Here is a 22,457-nt window from a genome sequence, read left to right on the forward strand (position 1 = left end):
GAGTGACCTTTTATTGCTGGTTAGCTGTTCGGCTCTGCGGCGGCCCCCCTGATTGATTCCCTCAGTCACCTCCTCACTAGAACAAATTACCTCTCCGCTGAATCCATTCCAGCCAAACCCAAAACGCTGCCGACGCGCGGCATCTGGAAAATAATAAGTTAAAGGGAGACTGCTGGGCGTGTACGACTTACTGATGCGTGCTTTCGTGGATGGGTGTGTGATGAGGAAGATTACTGGGGGTGTGTGACAGACTGACAGGACTGTTTATTACTTGTTTTTTTTTTCTTTTTAACCCTGCAGGGATCACATGACATGGCTTTTATCCGCAGTTACTATGATGCTGCTATCGCAAATTAATTCTTTACATCAGTTGTAAATAAACAACACCGTGGCGTCAGGACATCCTGGAACTGACTGGAAGTGCGGCAGCGCAGCACCTTTTGACTGGATCTCTGAAACACTGAGATGAACTAAATTTTAGCATGAGTTTTTTTTTTCTTAAAGACTGGAAAGCATTTGAAATATTTCTTCTCTATCTGCGTTTTACTGAGTCAGATTTCTGAGGATTTCTGAGGATGAATTGTTTGATTGCAGACTGAAAACAATCTCAGATGGGATCTTTCAAGATGGATGTGAGAATATTCAGAACATCTACTCTCAGTGAATCTGTAGTGTGCCGCAGACAAAGAGAGTGTAGACAGAGAGATGAATTATTTAGAAATAAGAAATATCTTCACCCACGTGTCCCCATAGTGCAACTACTTCTTTGTACCGTGAGCTGTGCTGCAGGTAAAATAAATAAATTAAAATAAATAAAAAATAAACAATGCAATGCCAATCTGTGTATTACGTTTTTCTTTAGTACTTTACATATCACAGGAAAATACAAGGGTTTGTTTCCAAGAGAATACAGGAAATTCTTAACAGTGCGCTGTACATTTACATACTGTTGTGAGTGCGCTGGCTGCGTAGGCACAGCCGGCTGAGCTGAGCCGTGCACGTTGGGGGACTCGGGAGGAGGAGGAGGAAGAGAAGGAAGAGGGGGGGGGGGACAATTCACCATTTTTTTTCACGTGTTCATCAGAAAACTGTTTCCAGTAGCAGCTCGAAAGGAGGAGAAATACAGAGTGAGCCAGATGTGGGCCGACCGTCAGCGAAGCAGCGATTCAAAAAAAAAAGAAAAAAAAAAGAAAGCGCCAGAGGATGTCAGATGTTAAAAACAAAACAAAACAAAACAAAACAAAACAAAACAAAACAACAAAGAACAAATGTGTGGAAAGGTAGGAAATGCTGTGTCATGATAAGAATATTTACATGAGAAAATCAGCTGAAGGTCGATGAAAGCGGCTCAACCCCTTTAGCAGCCCGACCACACGGACACCAAGCAGCCGTCAAATATCCTCCGTCCATCCTGAGAATGTTGCCGCTCCTCTCAAAGGGATAGTTCACTGCAAAATCCTGACATTCCAGTGTAACTGTCTTTGCTTTGTCCTTTTGTGAGATAAAAAAAAAGTTTCAACATGAATGTACTCTCCAATCCAATACAGCTGGAAAAGAGAAATACAATTTTGAAGCACACTATCCCTTTATTGAAAGTTGCCTTGAATAAAATGGGCAACATTTTCTTTTGAACGCAAATGACAATAGAGAGATGATTTATGATGGTTAAGAAAAGTTAAATGCTTATTATTAGATCATGAAACGGCACAAGTTCTGTCTTTCTTTTCTGACTGGAGTCACATCACTGAAACATATTTCGCCTTGCTCGTGGTGAGGCAGATGTGATTTGATGCTTCTCGAATGAGGCCAAAAAAAAGAAAAGAAAAGCTGCTCTCATGGTAACAAAAGATTTTGGACGACGGCTCCAAGCTTGTATGTGTGTGTGTGTGTGTCTGTGTGTGTGTGTGTGTGTGTGTGTGTGTGTGTTATCGCTACAGACGGTACACGAGTTCTCCCACAGGACAACTCTGGAAACGTTGAAGAAAAGTCCGAGCCCTTGGACGCAATGCGGAGTTCAGCAGGGTGGGGGAGGGGGGAGGAGGTGACACCGCAATAAAATTTTCCTGGCTGTGCGTTGGCTTCACTGTCGCTGGAGAGAACTACTTCCTGTGTGGGATCACAGCCAAGACTGATCGGCCTCCAGCTAGCGGCCCTCCACAAACACTCAAGGGCCAAAAAACTGAAGCGGATGAAAACCAAACCACCTCCCACCGTGAGGTCGTCACCACGGCTCCTTCATAAACTGGTCTGAACAGCCGGTGGATGGACTGGAGGATCTACAGCTGCTGCCACCTTGTGGCCAACAGCGTCAACACGACCAGTCCCACCGCACCGGGGAGAGCTGCCTGTTTCGCAGAGGGACGACACAACTTGTGACCTCCACGTGATTTTGATTTAAAAAAAACAACAACAAAAAAACAAAACATAAACGGGTGCCATGTACATCGCAGTAGTATTTTTTGTTTTGTTTTAAATATATAAATAAATAAACAGCACGACAGCATGAGATGGCCGAGACGCTAACCGAGGACCGTCGATTTGTGACGTTGCCGCCTCGTGGTCAGCGGTTCGTTAATTTGCATGGCATTGTGAGTCTTTTCTGTTTGTTTTGTTTTGTTCGTCATGTTCTTGTATTAATTACTTTAAAGGCTGTTTTTGCACTCGCGATGCACAGCAAACCTCTCGCTAGCCGAATGTGACGCCACTTTGCTTCAAAGCAGTTCAGTGCAGCTACAGCAACTACAAAAACGTCACGACTTCCACCAGGTTTGGAACTGAGGTGCTGAGCGGCCGTGCAAGTGGCGACGGCTCGATATGGTATATACATATACATAGAAATATATATATGTTAGAGAGGAATGTCGTATGTGTGTATGACATGCACGGAAGGCATGACAGCACTTTTACCTCAATCGTGTGTGTGAATGGCTACAGTATCACAATACAAAAACACTTTTTTTGGGGGGGGATGATTAAAAAACAAAACAACCCAGAAAAAAAGACAAACAAATAAAAGTGACAGTGCCTCTCGAGATCCTCGTCCATGCAAGTGAACCCAGCGTTACACCGGTTTGTTTTATAAATTTCCACCTCATGCTTGAACCAACGGGGCCGCAGGGCTGCGTCTGTCTGCGCTGATATAATAACCAAGTGAGCCGGGATTGTTTTTTTTTTTTTTTCCTTTTTTTTTTTTTTGATAAGGCGTTCGCTTTGCTTGGTACCGCCAGGACGAGAAGGAGGGCAGCTGTATATATATATATATTTTTTTTTTTGGGGTTATTTTTTGTACTTTGACCCCCATGAAATGTAGAAAAAATGCATGGAATGAGGATGAGTACAAAGGATGAGTGCGCTGCGTCAAGAGGGACAATAAAGAAAGTTTCACTGTTGAAATAATGTTTTTTTTTCCTACTTTGGCAAAAAACAACAAAAGAACAGAAAAAATATAATAATAAAAAAATGCTGTTTTTCATTATTTTTTTTTTATCATAGCTTTCATTAGAGTCTCTGACAGTTTTTTTTTTCTTTTTGTTCACCAAAGGCCTCTTTGTTTGGAGCACACACAGCACTGTACAGTCCCAGCAACGTCGACCTGCCCGGACCTCCAAGTCCTGAAGAGGTTTGTCTCTGGACAGAAATCTGGACAAAGTCCTGCGACGCGGAGCCGGAGACGCTGCCACAGCCTCGGCTCAGCTCGACTCGGCTCGTTGGAAAAAAAAAAAGAAGAAGAAGAGAAGCCAGAAATCGGCAGAAGGGCCTTGAGACGAGTGAGACCCTGCGCCCTGCGGAGTCCCTCGGCGTCACCCCGGCGTTCTCGGCCCCCCGTGTGAGCGTGTATGACATTACAGCACTGTGCAAACTAAATGGAACGCACCCTAACCGACGCAACACCCGGCCCCTTTTTTCAGTTTGTGAGAAATTCCGCTGCCTCTCACCCCCGGGTGAAAAAGAGAAAAATAGAAAGGAACCATTGGTTTCTTTAGCGAAAGCGGGGCAGGCGTGACCTCTGGCGACCCCTACGCCCACCCCCCGGCCCTGCTCAGGCGATTTCTTTTATTCTACGCATGTAGTCGTGCAGTTCCTCGGGGTCCTGGAAACCCATGTCCTGGCACACCCACTGAATGTCCTCCTCGTCGGCGATGGGGATTGAGTTGTAGGGCAGCTCCTCCGTGGGCAGGGTGGTGAAGGTGGTGAACTTGACCCGCTTGCGCTTGGAGGTCGGGGAGCTGGCCTCCTCGCCGTTCTCCTTGGTGGAGCCGCCCGAGCTGCCGTCGCCCCGGCCGTGCACCTGGCTCTGGACGCTGGTCTGCGAGCTGCCGCTGCTGTGGTGGTCGCCGTGGCAGCAGGTCTGCACGCCCTCCAGCGGGTTGCCGGCGCTCTCCGCCTGCTGCGGCGACAGGTCGCACTGGGCCCGCAGCGGCTGGCCGTTGCCTAGGAAAACCCAGTGGTGGGAGTGGTCCATGTTGGCCTGGCCCTCGGGCGGGATGCGCTTGTGCCGGTACTTGAGCACGAAGACGATGCAGTTGATGAGAAAGACCAGGATGGCCAGGCAGAAGACGCCCAGCAGAGCGTACATGCCGATCTCCAGGTCGGTCATGTTGCGGGGCGACTGCACGTACTCGTCGCCCTCCTCCTCCCCCTCTTCCCCCTCCTGCCCCCCCTCGCCACCGCCCTCCGTCGACCGCTCCTGGTTGCTGGCGGTGGGGAAGTTGGTGTAGTCGATGGGGACGCTGGCCGGCTGCTCGTTGCTCGTCTCGTACACCCTCCCGCCCACGTTGGGGTCGAAGACGGGCCGTCGGGTGACGGGCGACGGCAGCAGCTCCACCTCGCCGTCGGTGGCCGCCTCCTCCTCCTCCGAGTCCTCCTCGGGGCCGAAGCGGACCTTGACGTAGACGGCGGCGGAGGCGATGACGCTCTTGCGCTTGGTCTTCTGGCAGGCCTCGCAGATGGTCATCTCCAGGCGCAGCAGCTCGCCGGCGCCCTCGCCCTCGGCCACCACGGCCGGCCAGCGCTGCTGCGGCTCCTGGGACACCGACACCACCTTGTCGTCCAGCGAGGAGGCGTTGAGGTTGTAGTCCTTGGGGTCAAAGTAGGTCAGCGTGGCGGCCGTGTTGTCGCTGAAGATCATCCAGATGGACAAGCTGGCCTCCTGTCGGGGACGAGAGAGAAAAAAAACAATGAAGTGGAGGAAAACTTGTTTTTGAAAGGAAGTCACAGAAAAAGGCCTTTTTGTCACTGAAGGTAAAGATGCTTCAAAAGCCACCAATTTATTCCTGTTTTCTGAGTTTTATATTTTATGGAGGTGCATCATTAATCATTTAATTAACGCCCCCTCACAATAGTTCCCGAAATCAACAGAATGATGTGGCGTTAGACGAGAAGGGTATTCTGTGCAGCCTGACACCTACCTCCATCAAAAAATATGGAAAATATTTTCGAGAAATATGGAAAAAATTTGAACTTCCTTATAGAAAATTAGCTAAATATCAGCATCACAACCAAAGTTGGTGCAGGAAAAAGCTCAAAAATATCTGTTTTGGCTTAAACAAGCGAGGCAAAACTGTCAAAAACTGTTGTGATTATCATTTTTAACAACATGCTGCGACAAATACAACAGGCAACAAAACCAAAACCACCCAAAAAGAAAAATACAAAAACCCCAAAAAACAGCTGTGGCTGTATTGGCACCAGCTTGACTACAGAACATCAGAAGAGTTTTGATGGTGTCCTTTAACGTCCCTCCCTCTGAAGCTCTGGACTCCCTCCAGTCTGGAAAATTCTCCAGAGCTTTTGGAACCACGTGGGGCAGCCTGAGCTCAGTTCCAGGACGCACACACACACACACACACACACACACACACACACACAAACACACACGCTGCACCTCAGATGTGAACAACAGCAAAGCTGGTGGAGGAGGAGAAGGAGGATGAGGAGGAGGGGGAGGAAGAGGAGTAGGAGGAGGAGGAGGAGGCAGCGGTAACTGCTGCCACTGCGGCTGGACTCTGCGGCAGCAGCAGCATCATGAGCTCCAGTCGTCGCTGGTGTTCAGCTCGCAGCCTTTATTCCTCCGCAGAGGAAGCTGATAAAGTGGCGCAGTGATTTCCCCAGCGCTCGCTACCCGAGCCGAGCAAACACAGTTTTCTTTCGACATAATGAAGGTCTGACAGCTGTCCCACCTGTTCTGTTTTGCGGCTTTTTGAAATGTCAGGAGCCGAAAAAAAAAAAACGTTGTCTTTGGGCTTTGACCGGAGAGAAGAGACAGGCCGTGGTGGGACGACGCGGCGCCAGCTGTCATCTCAGCACGACGCGCTGAAGGCGCCTCTTTGAGGCCGACGACGTAAATAATACATCGAAGATGGCGGCTGTGCGTTTTCATCTGCTGCTGATGTCTCAACATCCAGAGAGGATGATGTTCGCACGGCGCCGGCCGTCAACAACAACTCGGCGACATGTGGAGAAATTTCTGGCAATAACTTCTGATGGTTTGAAAAAAAACAACAACGAAAAAACAAGAATTGCCAAACCCCAGACAAAGAGTTTTGCACGTATAACATCAGGCAAGCAAAGTAACGTGCCATCAAGAAGATGAAGCGGTCCGTCACCGGTTTTTCAGACCCTCTTCGATGCGTCCTTCATGGCAATCAGGGTCATATTTCGATGTAAATTGAACTTAAACTACTCGGATGATAATGTGCGTAAAATATAATAATAAATGAAGGTCGGAAATGTTATTCCAGGGCATTTGCACGGACGTGGGCTACGCTAATAGTGACCACACTGTCCACAAATACCATCTTATGCTGCTCACTTAGGCAGCAGGAGGAAAAAATGAAAAATAGAGAGAAAGAAGAGGCTGAGGATGGAGAAGTGGAGGAGCCTTTTATGCCAGAAACTTTGTGGAGCGGAACAGAGACTGATGTGAAGAGACCTCGGATGTCCGACTCTTCCCAGTTCATAGTTTATGTGTTCATTCATTCTTGGAGTAATGGGGGAACATTTTTTTTATTTTGGGGAAGGAGGGAGGGGGGGAGGGAGGGTGCAAGAGAGAAAAAAAAAAGTTTCCCTGTGAAACGGATTCAAATGGCCTGAAATAGCCTGAGTGCTCCTGGGAGAGCTCGGCCTGCGGAGGAATTGGCTGCCTTTTATGGCCCGGCCTCGGAGAGCACTTAGGACAATACATTACAATAATTAAATTTCAAGGTGGCCAAGAAGCGGAAAGCAAGAAAAATTGGAATTTAATGCTCGCTTCGCTCTCGCTTGATGCTTGATGGAAGTTGCCGTCTCATTTTTATCTGCATGTGCGGGCCAATGGGAGGGCAGCGGCGCTGGCAGCGGCGCTGGCAGCGTGCGCGTGTGCTGACGCTCGCACACGCGCACGAACTGACAACAACTGAAGCTTCCACAGGGAATTTAAGGTTTTATCATCCATCCTCGACTCCCTCAGCCAAAAAATCTTTTATTAATCTAAAAACTGACAAACAAAAAAAAACCCAACAACAACAACAACAACAACAGAAACCCCTACAAAGCATTTTTAAACCCTGTGTTCACAGCCTGCATCCTAAAACAGATGCTTATGGGGCCTTCCATGTGTTTGCTAGAGGGTGAAAACAAAGGCGGGATTAGAGGGTGGAGGCACCACCTGGCTGGGATTGTGGTCACTAATTAGAGACAGAGGTATCTGTGCACTTTGTGACATCACAAAGGGCAGATTCCCAGAAGGCCGTGTTTTGGTGCAAACCTACTGGGAAGTTGCTGAGATCTCACACCATTCACAGAAGGTGGTTCAACTCTATCCAAGTATTTCAATCTTCCACACATTTTTTAATATAATTACATATATATATATATTTTAAAATATATTTTAAAATATTAGTGAGGTTTTGTTCTTTTCTTTGCAAATTATGATTCCTTTAATCTGGCAGGTCCCCTCTGGAATATATCAATGTTTTATTTGGCAGAAATTGCCAATATGGAAGGCTGCGATAAAAAAGCACCAAGGACTCGTTACTGGTTCACCACATCGGCCGTCCTCGACACCATTCTGGGCCCCGGCTGAGGAGATTTGGCTCAGAAACCATTTTTTTTTACCTCAGAAGTGGCACTGAGGTCTGCCTATTGCTGCGAGGATACTAATGGCTTTTGCAAATGAGGGTAATTTCAGCACTCAGGGAAAAGAGTTTACGTAATACTCTGCTGTGAAAAAAAAAAAAAAATTATAAGGCAAGGACAGTGTGGGTGCTTAATTAACACACTGTGATCAGCGGGTTGTGTGTTGGTTTGGCGCTGAGTGTGTAAATGTAATTAGCGGCAAATTAGACACTAAAAGGACATTAAGGGGATAGTTTGCGCAAAAATCAGTATTTCACCTCAATTTATAAATCACCTCATGTGGCTCTGGGGACATTTTCTAATCCATGTAAACATTCTGGCGATTCACAGAGCCGGCGGAGCTGCACCTGTGTCTTCCGGACAATACTTTGTCTCATGAAGGTGTCAGTCTGTACCTGTTTGGGGGCGGTGAGCGTCTGGAGGGCGGTTGCCTTGGCGACCATGGTGTGGCTGTTTCCCGGGCTGGGCTGCAGTGACAGGGTCAGGCCCGACACGGCGTGGACTCGCATCTCGGTGATGGAGACCTTGTCGTCGGTGACGGAGAAGGCCGACTCACCCAGCACGGCGTCCATGGCCAGCGGAGACTCCACCTGTAGGCAGGGGGAGGGGGCAGGGGTGCGGAGAGACGCCAGCGTTATTGTTTCGACACGGTGACTGAAGGCCGATCGGTTTAAAGAGCGCCACAACAACTTTATTGTCTCTGCAAAGCTCATAAAAAGCACGACAGGCCAATTTCAGATTGAAGTGCTGTGTGCTGTCGAATGTTCCAGTGATGGAAGGGGAGGGGTTGGGGGTGGGTGGGGGTGCTCGGCCGCGTGTGTCAGAGCCTCTCTGTCCGTCACAGCGGAAAGAAAGAACAAACAAATAACCCAAGACCAAAAAAAAAAATCAGAGAGACGGAATCCATCTGCAATCAAACAACAAGGTGCAATCTGAGGCTGCGGGCTGCGTGCCATCAAAGTGATGGTTAGCAGAGGCACCCGGGCCCATCAAAGTGACATCGCGTGAAATAAACGAGACCATTTGGAGCCGGCGGTGGCGACAAACCGGTGGGGCAATCCCGACTCCTGACAGGCCGCCTCGGCACGGCCGGCACTCTGAGCACTCTGAGCACTGGCGAAAACTAAAAGTCATTTCACTTCACGACGCTGCGTCCGTGCGACAGAGAGAAGAGCGGCAGAGCGGCGGCCTTGTCAGGCCAGTCAGTGGCAGAGATAGAGAGAGAGAGAGAGAGAGGGTGGGGGGGGGGGGGGCTTTTCACCTTCACTTTGAGCGTTTAGTGCTGCTACCACGCATCACGAAAAAAAAGAAAAGAAGAAGAGAGCATGCAACGCCTCGACGGCCAGAGGTCTGTTGCTCTGGCGACACACAACCTTCTCTGCCAGGCAGCAGCTGTTTCACATTCCTGCTTTGTTGACGGACGCGACACAAATGTATTCACGTCAGCTTCCTTTTTGGATAAGCAGGCCCACACACGGGCATACACACACACATGCATGTGTGCGCGCACACACACACACACTTTTATATAAACACCGTCCATCTTGAGATCCTCCCGACGGGCAGCATTTTTCAGTCAGTCTTAAGATGCCAGTGGATACCATTCAGCTTCCTTCAGGGATAAAAACAAAGGTACAAGAGCGAGAAGCCAAGCCTGCTGAAAAACCACAGAAGAAGAAGAAGAAGGGGGGAAAAAGACGACCAGGATGAAGAAGCCACTGTGAAACAGTAGCGGCTGCTGCCTAAGAGATTAACATGCTTTTTTGTTTGTTGTTCAATTGGACAGTATTTTGGACGTCTGGACGTCGTCTTTGGTACTTTTGTTTTTGAACGTTTACAGAAAAACATTGAGAAAGACGCTTTTAGCACTAGATTCATTTCATTTCATTTTGGGTGAGAAACCCCCCCCCCCAAGCTAGGATACCACTTTCTCTGTTTTTTCCCACTTTTTCTTTTTCTTTCGGCAGTAAATTAAACTGTCCTTCATCTTGTCACATAACTCATCCGCCTTGACGACCCCCTGCACCCCTGGTGACATCGGCAAGATGTCACGCGCCGCTTTGATTTACGATTTCACACAGAACATCAGTAAGTCATCTGGGGCTCTTGAAGGGACTTTGACGAGATTATGATGATTCACAGGCGTCCGGGGGCAATCACAGCTCATTAGAGCGTAAGACACCCGAGCCGGGACAGAAGCACACTGACTGACTGACTGACTGACAGACTGATTGACAGACTGGCTCCTTCACTTCTGATATTTTCTTTTCTTATTGTTTCTATCTCAAAGTTTAGTTAAAGCCGTTGAAGTTCACTGGTGTCTGGGACGTGCGACAGGTCGGAGGATAAAATATTCTGGAAAGGTGAGATGCCAACGGTCGCTCGTTTGTGCCTCACATTTTATCAAGATTATTTTTCGGGAGTTGATTGATTGAATGCAAAGACCGAGGACAGAAGAAATCTCCCTCAGCAAGCTGCAAACAGTGGATGGCAGGCGGAGGCAGACTGGGATGTCGTTCAGTGAGCAGACGTTGCTGCATCCTTAAAGTCCAGGAGTTTTGCTATACTTTCTCCACTTTCCTTGTTTTACCCAATCAGATTGTTGCATTCAATGCGTAAGAACATCTGAGAGACCTTGCGTCTGATTGGAGGGGGCACCATATTCTACTTCCCCATTTTCTTTTTATTCTGTAATTTATATTATTGATGTTATTTTAGCCTAAAAAAATTACTTTTTATACATATTGTTTTTACTATATATTTATGTATATATTGTTTGTCTCTTTGTGGTTCTGCGATGAACCGGCCACTTGTCCAGGGTGTCACCCTGCCTTCGACCTATGACAGCTGGGAGAGGCTCCAGCAGACCCCCCAAAACAACGAGTGCAGGAACAAGCAAGTATTGAAAATGGATGGATGGACGAAGGGGTTGATCTCACAAAAGGTACCTGCATGGTTACCAACGCTACTGGCCACTACCACATTGCGACATGAGTTCCCATCACAATGTCAAATGGCAAATTTTAGGTTTTGAAACCTAACCAGAAGACGAAGAGGTAATCAAAAGAATCAGTAGCGGCATTACTGTCAACTGTAAACATCCGTCAAGAAGAAAATCTGGTCCATGTCCGCACTGACAAACCAGTGAATAACGCAGGAAAGCTGATCCATAGGCCATTTTCCAATTTCTATTTTATATTTTTACCACTACAACTAGAAAGGTGGGAGGTGCATGGGTCGTAGCTGGCTTCAGATGATGTCACCAGTGCAGCAAGTTCAGTTAATGCGATTTTCAACCGTGCATGCATAGTAAACAACACAAGGTTTCACGCCACTTCAGTGATAAATCTTGCATTTGCTTTTCCCACATCAGTACAACCTTCATTCTGCACTATTTGCTCACAATCGCTCTTTGAACATTGACAAAAGGAGAAGGAAGCCAACCCGCCACTGTGGTAGTACGCTTTGGGGCCAAAATAAATAAATAAATGAATAAATCAAACAAACAGGGAACTTTTCTTCAGCAACAAAGTGCGGCAGCCAGGTTCCACTTCCATAAGCATATTGTTTGCATGTGATGGATTAATGTGCCAGAGAAGAGAGTTACGCCTGACTAGCCAGCACACACACGCACACACACACACACACACTTGCATGCACGCACACAAATACTTGCATGCTAAATCCTCAGGCATTAAGTAAATGTATGCGCAAGTAAACTTCTGAAGTTTTCATGAGGACAACTTGGCTGCCTGACGGATCACAATTCTTTTTTCACCCCGTTGCTGCTGCAGTTGCCAAGTACGTATCAATCTGGAAACTTTTTCATTCCGGTTGATAGACTCAGTTTAGAAGCTGATGTCGGTAGAGTTAGAACCATGTTTCCCTGTATTGACAACACACAAGAAAGCAGTGCTAGTATAGGAATAAAACAAGAAAAACAAAAGTTGTCCCACTGAGGTCACAGCGAGTGCCAGTTTGTTTGCCTGATGGATTGATTTCCTGCTACTTTGCACCATTTTTCCGCCACCGATCATATTTTCGCGAGCCAATTTAAGCGACTTGAAGTATTTAAATCGGTATTGACGTCAAACAAAATGCCATCGATTCTCTTAAAAAAAAAATGTCCCCGGCTAACAAAGAAGGAACATAAAAAAAGAGGAATGATAGAAAACTAACCTTGTTCGGGCTTCTGAGCCGTGATGGAAACGCATGTGGGGGGTGTTTATTGCGCACTTGTCGTTTATCCAATTTCACGGGTTATTTAAGAGTCACTACGAAGTGGGAGCTACAGCCTCAGGTTGCTAACAGCGCTTCAAGGTCCCCAGTCCCGACTTCACTGTTTGGTTTAATGGAACAGAAACACGCAGACCTTGAAAAGTTCACACAAACAGCGGACTTTCTCTTACTCTAACTCGCCTGAGCAGAAAAAAAAAATGGTTTTAAGGACACATGGAGATTGAAAATCATTTGGAAAACAAAATAAAACAAAGAAATCAAGGATCACTTTTGATACTTTAAAAGCAAATCAAAACAAATAAATAAATGGGTTTTGGTTGCTGACTGATAGGATTTCACGTCCACTGGTTTGATTTATAGCATCGTATCATGATACACGTCTGTTTATGAGTTGCCGCATTCCCGTTTCACGCTTTTGACTCCCTGATTTATGGACGAGCGTCAGTCGCCGTGTTGGTTGTTGTTGTTGGGTGATAAAATGAATCTGTTTTCACGCTTGTCAACCGACGGCTTTCACTTGTTTTTTTTTCTTTTATGTCTTTTTAAATAAAAGCTGTCAGTGCGCCAGATTGTAACGGCTACTTATTGGTCACCATGACAACACTTTGATTGAGAAAACTGATGTTAAACCTGTAAGTTTCAATAATTCTGCTGATACTTGGATTCAATTCAAATGTCTATATTTGCACCTTTCTAATTATTCTTGATCAATAACGCAAGCATGTCAGATCATTTCCTCACTGTTTCTAGCACAGTTGCTGGTGTTTTAGCTTACCACTACACTGCTGATGTAGTCGGAGGAAGTGTTATCGACTGCGATACCATCACAGCGCAAACACCAGCCGGATATGAGTCAAAGCCACAAGCAGGATATTGCTGTTGCCTTGTCTTCTGATCTATCAGCGGAGGAAGCGTCTCCCCTTGTTGGGTCAAACGTTGCATTAACATTTTTAGCATGTTAACACAATGCAGAACAACTGGCAGACAAGCAGATGCAACATTTACTGAAGCCTCCCTGTCCTTGTTTCCAAGAGCCCAAAGACAGTGTTGACAACAGTTGAGGTGAAAAGCTGAACGGTGATTGGACGAAACCAGTCCATCTCTCAGTTGCACCGATTGGATTTGTAACTGAAACCAGTCTGATAACAAAAAGCTGCAGACACACACCCAGTAGGTCGAATATTCCCACTGGTGAGCGCCAACCTATTTATTTCCCTCCAGCCAAACGGGAGACACACTCCACTCAGGTTTAAACACACTGGGTGATGGATGAGCTCCGTCTGTTTACGCTCTGAAATTCCTCCAAACTTCAGCCGCCGTCTTGCTGCGCTGACGGGTGTTTTTCTCATTATGCCTCCCATCAGTGTAATTAACGGCGGGTGAGCAGCGAGACGTCTCCTGCGTCTTCACGCCGCTTTGGACAAAGCGCAAAGTGCTTCTCTTCCACGACGGTGGACTGATGAAACACAAATGTAATCAACGGCGCGGCGGCAACGCACATGACCTCCGACTGCTGCCATGCCGTCGCCTGCCGAGCAATTACGACGCTCTTCGGCAAACAGCCGTCGGCAGGAGGAGGCGTCGGGATCATTTGGGAGCCAAAGAGCTTCTATACTTGTGGGATTTCTACCGCGGATTCTGCCGTCAGGATGATTCTCAAAGATTAAATATGCCACATTTGACCGTGTAAGTGAGTCAGTCTGGGCCTGTTCACTTGATGAAGCACCAGCTGTTTTCTGGATGGCGGTTTCCGGTTGGGGTCAAACGTCTGGTCCACAGGCTGAATCTGGCCCATCAGGTCATGTGACGCAGCCAAATCCAAGGTGTCCAAGCTGATTAAATCCATCTCCCACAATGCATGTTGGCTTTGAGACCCACAAAGCGACGGCTGCTAGATTCCACCGTTTTCTTATTGTTTTGTGTGTTCTAAAAGAGAAAGTTTTGAATGTAGTATATATAATATGATATTATATGACATGCAGTAGTGAGGACATAAAAGTCATACGATAAATATAAAGTAAATATTAAATATAAAAGGTATGACATATTTATTATAATATATCCTAACTTGTGAAGTGCGTTGGCTGGACTAATGTGGGTTTTTCAACCTGACGAATTGAAAAGGATTTATGTGGTATTTATGTCAGAACTATGTGCTTATATAGATCTTAAAATCTATAAAATGCAAACGTAGTCTCGCCAACTTGAATAAATAATATTTGAACACAGAGACAGTGATTTCACAATATGTGATACAGATTTTTTTCCCCCCAGACTTATGGTTCCAGTAGCGCTGAGGCAAACCTCCTGCTGTGGATGCGTCACAGGTTCAGATCTCTCCAGGTTCCATCCACCTTCTTGTTTCTGGGACGGAGGCTGACGTTCCCCAGTAATTAAGGGCATTTCCTCTGATCAGAGAACAAAGTGCGAACTCCGTCCCAGTTCGTCGGTTCGACTTTGAAGAGCGGCTTTTCTCCGGTAACCCGTTGGATTAAAGACCCTGGACTCACAGCAGGTTTCGCTGAATCACGCTGAGTTCTTGCTATGTGTTTGCATGGGCTGGATGGCCACGGTGTGCGATTGAAGCACTTTTACCGACTTTCTCGAATTTGAAAATGTTCATCGCTACAATCATCTTTCCCAAAATGAGAGAGACATGGTGAAAAAAACAAACTTTGCGGACAAAAGCTGCTCCCCATTTCATTTATTCATGAGCCGGTGGTGGACAATGTGAATCCGTGTCTCACAGGAGGCCATCATTGAGCTACGGATGCTTCACTTTTCAGTAGAAAAAAGAGAATATAACCCCCCAAAAATGCTTGCAATATTTCCACTGTTTGATGTAAAGTGGCCTCATCCTAATGGGAGCTCTGTGCACCTGACTTCAGTAAGTTTCCATCAAGTCCTGCTGAAAGGTGGAAAATTTTGCGAGAGGAAAAAAAAAGGGTCTTTAGGGCATTTTTCAAAACGGCCTCCTTCACACGCGTCATTTCTCCCGGCTGAAGTCGGAGGCCGGCGGAACATAATGAAGTGAAAGCGCCGCTGGCAAAAATAACGTCCCGATGATCGATTATCTCCATCTGACGGCGGTTTCATTTTTATATTTATTTACAAATTCCCACCTCTCGACCCGCATCGGCGTCGGGACCCGTCGCATGTGGCCCGTGAAAACGGACACGCAATTACTCACAGCTTTCAGCCGATTGCGGGTGATTCATGGCTCATTTCAAATGACGGACTGGCGACTCGTATCTCTCCTCCCCTATTTTCACTGTCACCGGACGCATCCATCAGTCGACCCCGGCTGTTTTCCTGCCACTGGACCGAAAACTGAGATGTTCGGCGGCGATCGCAACTCTCGGCAGCATTGTGACGGTTCTCAGGTCTTTCTGACAGACTTCCTCATTTCTCATTCTAGAAGAAGCGGCCGGTTTTGTTCTTAACAAAATGTTACACAACTAAGCATATTGACAGACCGTTTATTTCTAATAAACTTTGACCACGTTTGACATTGTGGCAGATTTGAAGTCACATCAACCAAAGTCTTAATAACCTGGGAGATGGCTGACTAAAAAAGCTGGCTGCAGTGCGTTTCTTGTCTATTTTTGTGACGTTTGAATTCTTTTTTTTTGGTTTAACCTCATGTTTATATTTTCATCAAGTTTCCTTTTACCTCTTTACTTTTAACCTCTTCATGTCAGTTTATCGCAGGGTCATGTAGAAAAAGACAACTGTTTGCACTCACACCTATGGACCAGTTAAGCTCCAAATTCCTGTTCCAAAACCCTGCGTGTAGAACCAGGGAGAACATGAAAACTCAACACAATAAAAGGCGTGTTTACGTTTTGTTGAACATCCATTTTGTTGGGTCACGCTTAGTTGCTTTGTTTTGATAAAAAAAAAAAAAATGCAGCAGGAATCACTTGTGCCTATGTTACTGTCGTCATCTTTACGGTAGAAGAAGAAGAAGGAGTTTTACCTTCAGCGTGGTGGATCCCAGCTCCAGTCCCACCAGAACCGTCCGGTCCACCAGCTCTGCTATTCTGGGGTCGGCCACCTTCAACGAGTCCTGCACCAGGTCGGTGACGTCCACCTGCCAATCAGGCCCCAGCATGGTGATGACCTGGTCGGTGCCCTCCGAGGAGGTGGTGTGGAACTGGGTCAGAACCTTGACCAGGGCCCGCTGGTACTGCAGCGTGCAGCCTCGGCTGACGCGGCGCTCGTCCTCCTCCTCCTCGCCGTCGCTGTCCCTGGTGCTCCTGCGTGGATGGAATCATCTCATCAGTCAGTGCAGAAAGTTTAAAATAATAATTAAACAATAATAATGGAACATCTCTTTAAAGTGATCGGCCAGCGTTTCGCTCGCTGGCACGACGCTACGTCTCAATTTGTTTCCGGTGATTTTTTCCTCTAGAGTCTCCACCGTTTTTTTTTTAAATTCAACATCATAAAACCTGATGAGGAAGTGGGCGCAGATCCACCTAAATCTTTCACAGTTCCCCCCTTGAGCAACATCAAAAAAAGAAGAAACAAATGTTTTGGACTGATGTTCTCCTGGGCGGTGGGCGGGGTTAAACCTGCCAGGTGCGACCCCCCAACCCTCAACCCCACCCACGTCCGAGCGCAATCTGCTCGACGACAAGATGTATGAGGTTCCCAGACTCCCTCGGCAGGCATGAGAATCCGCCAACTCCTGCTCGAAAAATCTTTCCCTCGCTGAACATTCGCACTGGAAAGAGCCGCTTCTCCTCTTCCTCCCCCACCTCCTCTTCCTCCCCCACCTCCAGGTCACCAGGAGGAGAGGTGCCAACGAAGTCCAACATGAGCGGACACGCTCCAACTCTGAACGGCTCGTGGCAGCACTTCCAATTCCCGAAGTCTCGCTCGCATAAACACGTTTGGAATGCGTCCACGGTGGCGGCGGAGATGCGCGGCGGCATGCAGCATTTTCCTGCATGTCGTGCCCGCGATAATTAATTCATCTCCCGCCTCTGCGCTTGCCATCACAGGCGCATGCCGCCGTTTTAGCGTGACTTGATGTTTTACGAATAGAGGAGAAAAAAACAAAACAAGCAGGACCCCAATAAAAGGCCCTCGCGGGTCATTTGGCGGCACTTTGCACGTTGTTCATTCAAGCGGCTTTTCGCTGCGATCAACCTGGAGGTCGCACACGGTTGGTCGACTTTGTTACTTTGCGATGAATAATGGAAACACGTTCAAATGCAGTGGAAATCAGGGGCGGGATGAAGTGGTGGCAGCCTTTTTACATATAAATGTCACAATTGTAAGCATTTGATGAAGATGGAATACAACGTCAGAGTACTGTGTATTAAATTATTCAATAGTTTTTCAAGTTCTGAGACACTTGGTTGTTTCTGTCACCACATTTTCTGATTCCAGTTTATGGCTGAAATCGATTAGTGGGAAATTGGAGTTTCTTTACCAAAAGCTACCCTCATTTTTGGTCAGGCACGAGGATTTTCTTTTTTAAAGGGAATAAAAAACATACTGCATTAGTACAAAGCTGCATGCTTGCACTGGGTATTAGCTAGTAGTATTAGTAGAACAGAAGCTGTCGTCGAAATAGCGGTGAAGTGCAAAAGTGGCAGCGCAACTAATCTGGATTTCCTGGAAGTCATCTGCCTATTCGGCAAAGCAGGAATCTGAACTGTGAGTAAGTGTGTATTTATATGCATATAAAACACAACATATTTATAAACTGTGGCGCCAGATGGAAAGCCTCCTAAATCCTTTGGACTTCTGTAATGCATCCTATAGTCACTGGCTGAGCTCCACTTCAGCACTAAGCTAATTGTTGTCCAGTTGCTGTCAACCTGCAACTTATCAGATCTGACCAGATGCACCAATTTTTTTCTGGCAAATAAAAAGTAGCTCCATGCACAAAAAATAGCCGCTCTCATGAAAATGATATTTACTGCTCTTTGAGACATGTTGCTGTTAACGCTGCTGCTGCATAAAGCAAAACTTTCACAAATTCACGGTAAGACGAAAGCAAAACCTGACGAGAGTCTTTCTGTCTCTGTCAAGGAGTTTTACAAGTCCTGGTCTCAGGTCAGCCAGAGTTTACCTCCCCGTGTCCGTACCTGAAAATAAGCCCGATGCCCCCCTTTCTTCTCCTCCTTCTGCTCCAGACGAAAATTGTCTGTTCTCATTAAAGTGTCTGATACAGGCGAACATGTTCCGGCTCCGGTGCACACGGGCTGGCCGTGCGATTACACTCCCCTCCCTTTTTTTTTTAAGAAGGATGTTGCTGGATAATTCAGACAGTGAGCAGTTTCCGTCACAGTGTGCGCAGCAAAGGGCCACCGCGGACCTCTGCTGTGCAGCATGAAGGTTTGAGATGTGTCACAGCGCTGGAGCGGAGCCTCGTCGGACAGAACGACTGCAACAGGAAGGAGGAATAACAGAGTGCTGGGGAGGTGAAAGCAACAGCGGCAGCAGCAAGAGCTGCAAGAGGTTGGAAAGAAAAAACAAGCAGGAAGTGGAGAGCCAATGGAGTTGATGAAAAAACAATAATCCAGTCAGTGACAACAAGTGGTATATTTAGTATTCTCCCTCAGGCTGCCTTCACTTTCACCTCCCAGCAGCTCAGGCAGGCTTCTAATCTTCGCCTCAGTCCATTTCTCTGCACTGATACTGCAAACAGCGACACAACTTCACTTGGCAGGTTCTCCAACACTTTTCCCCCTTTGCCCTGAAACTGAGGAGTCATGGTGACTGGAGAAGTTGGGCTGAGGAGAAGTGAGGAGCCCATATTTACAGTCCGAGTTCTTGCAAAATCAGCTGGAGACGTCAGGCTGGGTGTGACCCGACCAATCAGAAGGAGCCATGGCCAGGAAGCTATGAGCTTCCAATGAAAGCAAGAGTGACATTCTGTCGAGTTATTTTATTGGTTCTATGTTTGCTTTATAAACAACAAAGAAAAAAATCAATTTAAAGGCATGGATAAGACCTTTCCCAATATACTGTGGATGGACCATGTTTGATCTTCATGGTGGAAAAATAGCAATAATCCCAATGGTGGGGATACCATCGATCAAAATATTAGTAGTATCGATACCAAGGTGAGCATTGATGTCAGATCAATACTAGCGTGATGAGATTGATACCTTTGTGGCAGTTTCTCTTCAACCACCATGATCCATCCATCATCAACCATCATCATCAACTAACTGAAGGCAAAATCACAAAATTCTGAAACGATCATGACATTTCAAGTTAAAAGTATCGGTCTCTGTCTCTAGTCCTGCATTTTCTTGGTATTGCAGCAATACCAAAACCCCCAGTACCACCCAGCTCTACATCATGGACTGTATTTGCTTTCTTCCATGTTTGGTTTATCACCCTGAATATGAAGTAAACTTGTGTAATCATCTCCAGACGGGACACTCAGCAGTCTGACTCTGAGTTGTTAGCCGGTAGGTGTGAACATTAATAATCCACGACAGTCAGACGTCCTTCACAGCCGAGGGCGTCGTCTCCGGCATGTTGCACCACGAGACGTTGCATTCGACGCCTTTAATTCGCATGTTTTTATCTACAAATGCAGCGTTTGATCTTTATATATCACTTGGGGGGTGGGGGGGGCACCATCTGGCTCCGGTGCTGCAGGATCAGGGGACATAAAACGCGGGCGCAGCATCAAACTGACGCGTCCAAATCTACCACCAGCAACATCCTCTAAAAAAAAAAATAACAACACACAAACACGACGACTCCGGTGGGAATCTGAATTCGCCGGCTTCAAAAACCTCTGTGTACGGCACCGCCCACAGTGAAGAGGGGGGAGCTACCTCTCACACATACCACCGAGGAACTGCGGGTGAATCCAAATGACAGCATGCAAGAAAGCAACGAGTGCCTCTGGCCCGGCTGGGCGGCAATCACCGCGTCTAAAACAGCCGGCGAGGGGTCTTTGATGGCTCCTTTGGCCGAGAAGAAAGGAAAAGCTGCAGCGTGAAGGGAGTGTGCAGAGATGTGTGTAAAAAACTCGTAAACCTCCGGGACTGGCCGGACACCGCTGGCTGAGATACCTTTTTCCCGGAGAAAAAGGCTGAAAAACAGAGGTTATGTTGCCGGGGCTGGCTGAACCCCCGGGGTTGCAAAGACAAAAAAACAAAAACATTACATAAAAAACATTGAATAAAGGCCCATATACGATTCCTCCCGTGCAGCGTTCCGGCTTTTCGACAATGTGAAGGCGCTAACGAGGAGCTCCAAGACGCATTTCGCATGTCAAGATAACGCGCCGTGTGCACGTGAGGGGGCCTCACGGCTCAGCCGGGGATCTTTGAAAAGTGAGACGAGATGTTGTTTCACACACAACCGCCCAACCACACACACACACACACACACACACACACACACACACACACACACACACACACACACCTCCATCACTCTTCAAACATTCCCTTAAAGACGATGTCTGTATTCTGCCCGGGTGGAAATGGATCTGCTCGGCGATGATGCACTCTGGCCGGTGACAACAGCAGCGGCAGCCGCCAGCGTGGCTCCTAATGTTCCCATTAAACATTTTCCAAATGAAGGGACGTGGGCCTGTTTGTTGCTGCCGCACATGACCGGAATGGCTAAATGTTCTAATGGGCTCCAGGTTTCTTAACCTGCGACCACGTTCTTCTCCCACCGGCACTTTTTCCCTCTCGAGGCATATAGAGAGGTCATATTTTTTAATAGTTGGCAGTAACGGCCTCTCTCTCTCTCTCTCTCTCTCTTTTTATTGCATTCTGGATTTTTCTCAATAGACGTGGGCGGCTTTAATGTATTTGCACAACCGCTGCTGGGTTTATGACATTATCGCATGTTTAGAGATGAAGACAAGCGGGAAAATTGAACAGGTAAGTTCATCATGCAAAAAGTGCATTTAGTATTTTGCCCATGACCCTAGCAGAACCAGTTTGAAATGGTTCTACTTGTAATTTTATGTGTGGCCGATGTTAGCTACGCCATTCTGGCAACTTTATATAACGTGTAAAAAATGTGTACGTGTTACAGAAAGGGCCTTCACACCGACTCTCTCTTTCTGGCCTTTATGTCCTGATTCACAGGTTTTCCGATAGATTTTATTTCTTTCACACCTTTTTGTACCAAAAAGATCAGATGAACAATAATTAAACACAAATCAGAGTTGCACTAAGACTATTTTGTCATTTCATCCCAACAGTTCCAGCTGTCAGACCTCACTGGGCGTCGGATGAGATTTATAGAACATGCACAACTATTTTGCATGCAAGTTTGTCTTTGATCATATTGTGGAATTAAAGGTCACTGCTGTGCAGGGAAAGGACAGAAAATTGGTTAGTATCGCAGCTTTATGTTGAAAGTGAAGCGTGATGATTGGCAAGGTGAAGCTGTGCGACACCAAAAGGTAATTACAGCAGATCTGAGGCTGAAAATACTGTGTGTGTGCGACCACCACAAATTTGAAACCTGTTGGTAAAACTGCAGACACCAGCTGCTGAATGCAAAGACGTCATTATCGAAAGGAGAAGTGGCCGCTCGGCCGCTCGGTTGGCCGCTTGGTCGGCGTTGGACCTGTTGGTCGGAATAAGCCCTGACACAGAGATGGCAGCATGCAACGCCAATTTGCACTAGAGAGCCTGGAAAAACATCTCTGCTCTGTACCTGAGACAGAACACCTAATTGGGGAGGAAAAACAAGGTAAGAAAATAACACAAAAAAATAAGGAAGGCAGAAAGAAGGCAAAACAAAAAGACTCCATCGCTTTTCACGGTCCAATGTTACAGACGGATGGAGGCTCGCTGCTGTTGGGATAATGAGTCTTCTGGTAATCATGTACAGAAATAGCCCGAGCTGTGCACTTCAGCTGAGAGATCTGACATCTACCGCCTCCGAAATGAGGCATGGACGCAAATAAGAAAAAGAAAGGTGAAAGTAACAGGAGGAGGATTTAGAAAAGCTTCTCGCAGCCGAGGCCATAGCTCCCCGTTTTATTCCAGCTCGGCCTTAATTTGTAGGTCATGGTCTACCATCACAGACTGGCCTGTCTGTTTTTTTTTCTCTGGTCGGAATCGAGAGCGCAAAGTCGTGGCTGTTCCTGC

The 22,457-nt window shown here is 46.8% G+C and overlaps 1 protein-coding gene across 2 annotated transcripts in view; it reads right to left on the bottom strand.

Moving 5' to 3' along the window:
* Positions 1-2,400: 2,400 nt before the first annotated feature.
* The window catches only part of tmem132e (transmembrane protein 132E), a 269,977-nt gene continuing 249,920 nt past the window's right edge, over positions 2,401-22,457 (bottom strand). For both annotated transcript variants that reach the window (XM_076031960.1, XM_076031959.1), the window contains exons 7-9: positions 16,334-16,613; positions 8,511-8,705; positions 2,401-5,149 (exon numbers count right to left, since the gene is read on the bottom strand). In XM_076031960.1, the coding sequence (XP_075888075.1) occupies positions 4,040-5,149; positions 8,511-8,705; positions 16,334-16,613 (1,585 nt within the window). In that variant the 3' untranslated portion in view covers positions 2,401-4,039. The remainder of the gene's footprint in view (positions 5,150-8,510; positions 8,706-16,333; positions 16,614-22,457) is intronic.

The sequence above is a fragment of the Nelusetta ayraudi genome, unplaced genomic scaffold, assembly GCF_046127955.1.
Source record: "Nelusetta ayraudi isolate G7.1 ecotype Tasmania unplaced genomic scaffold, CSIRO-AGI_Nayr_v1 ptg000033l, whole genome shotgun sequence".
Lineage (NCBI taxonomy): Eukaryota > Metazoa > Chordata > Actinopteri > Tetraodontiformes > Monacanthidae > Nelusetta > Nelusetta ayraudi.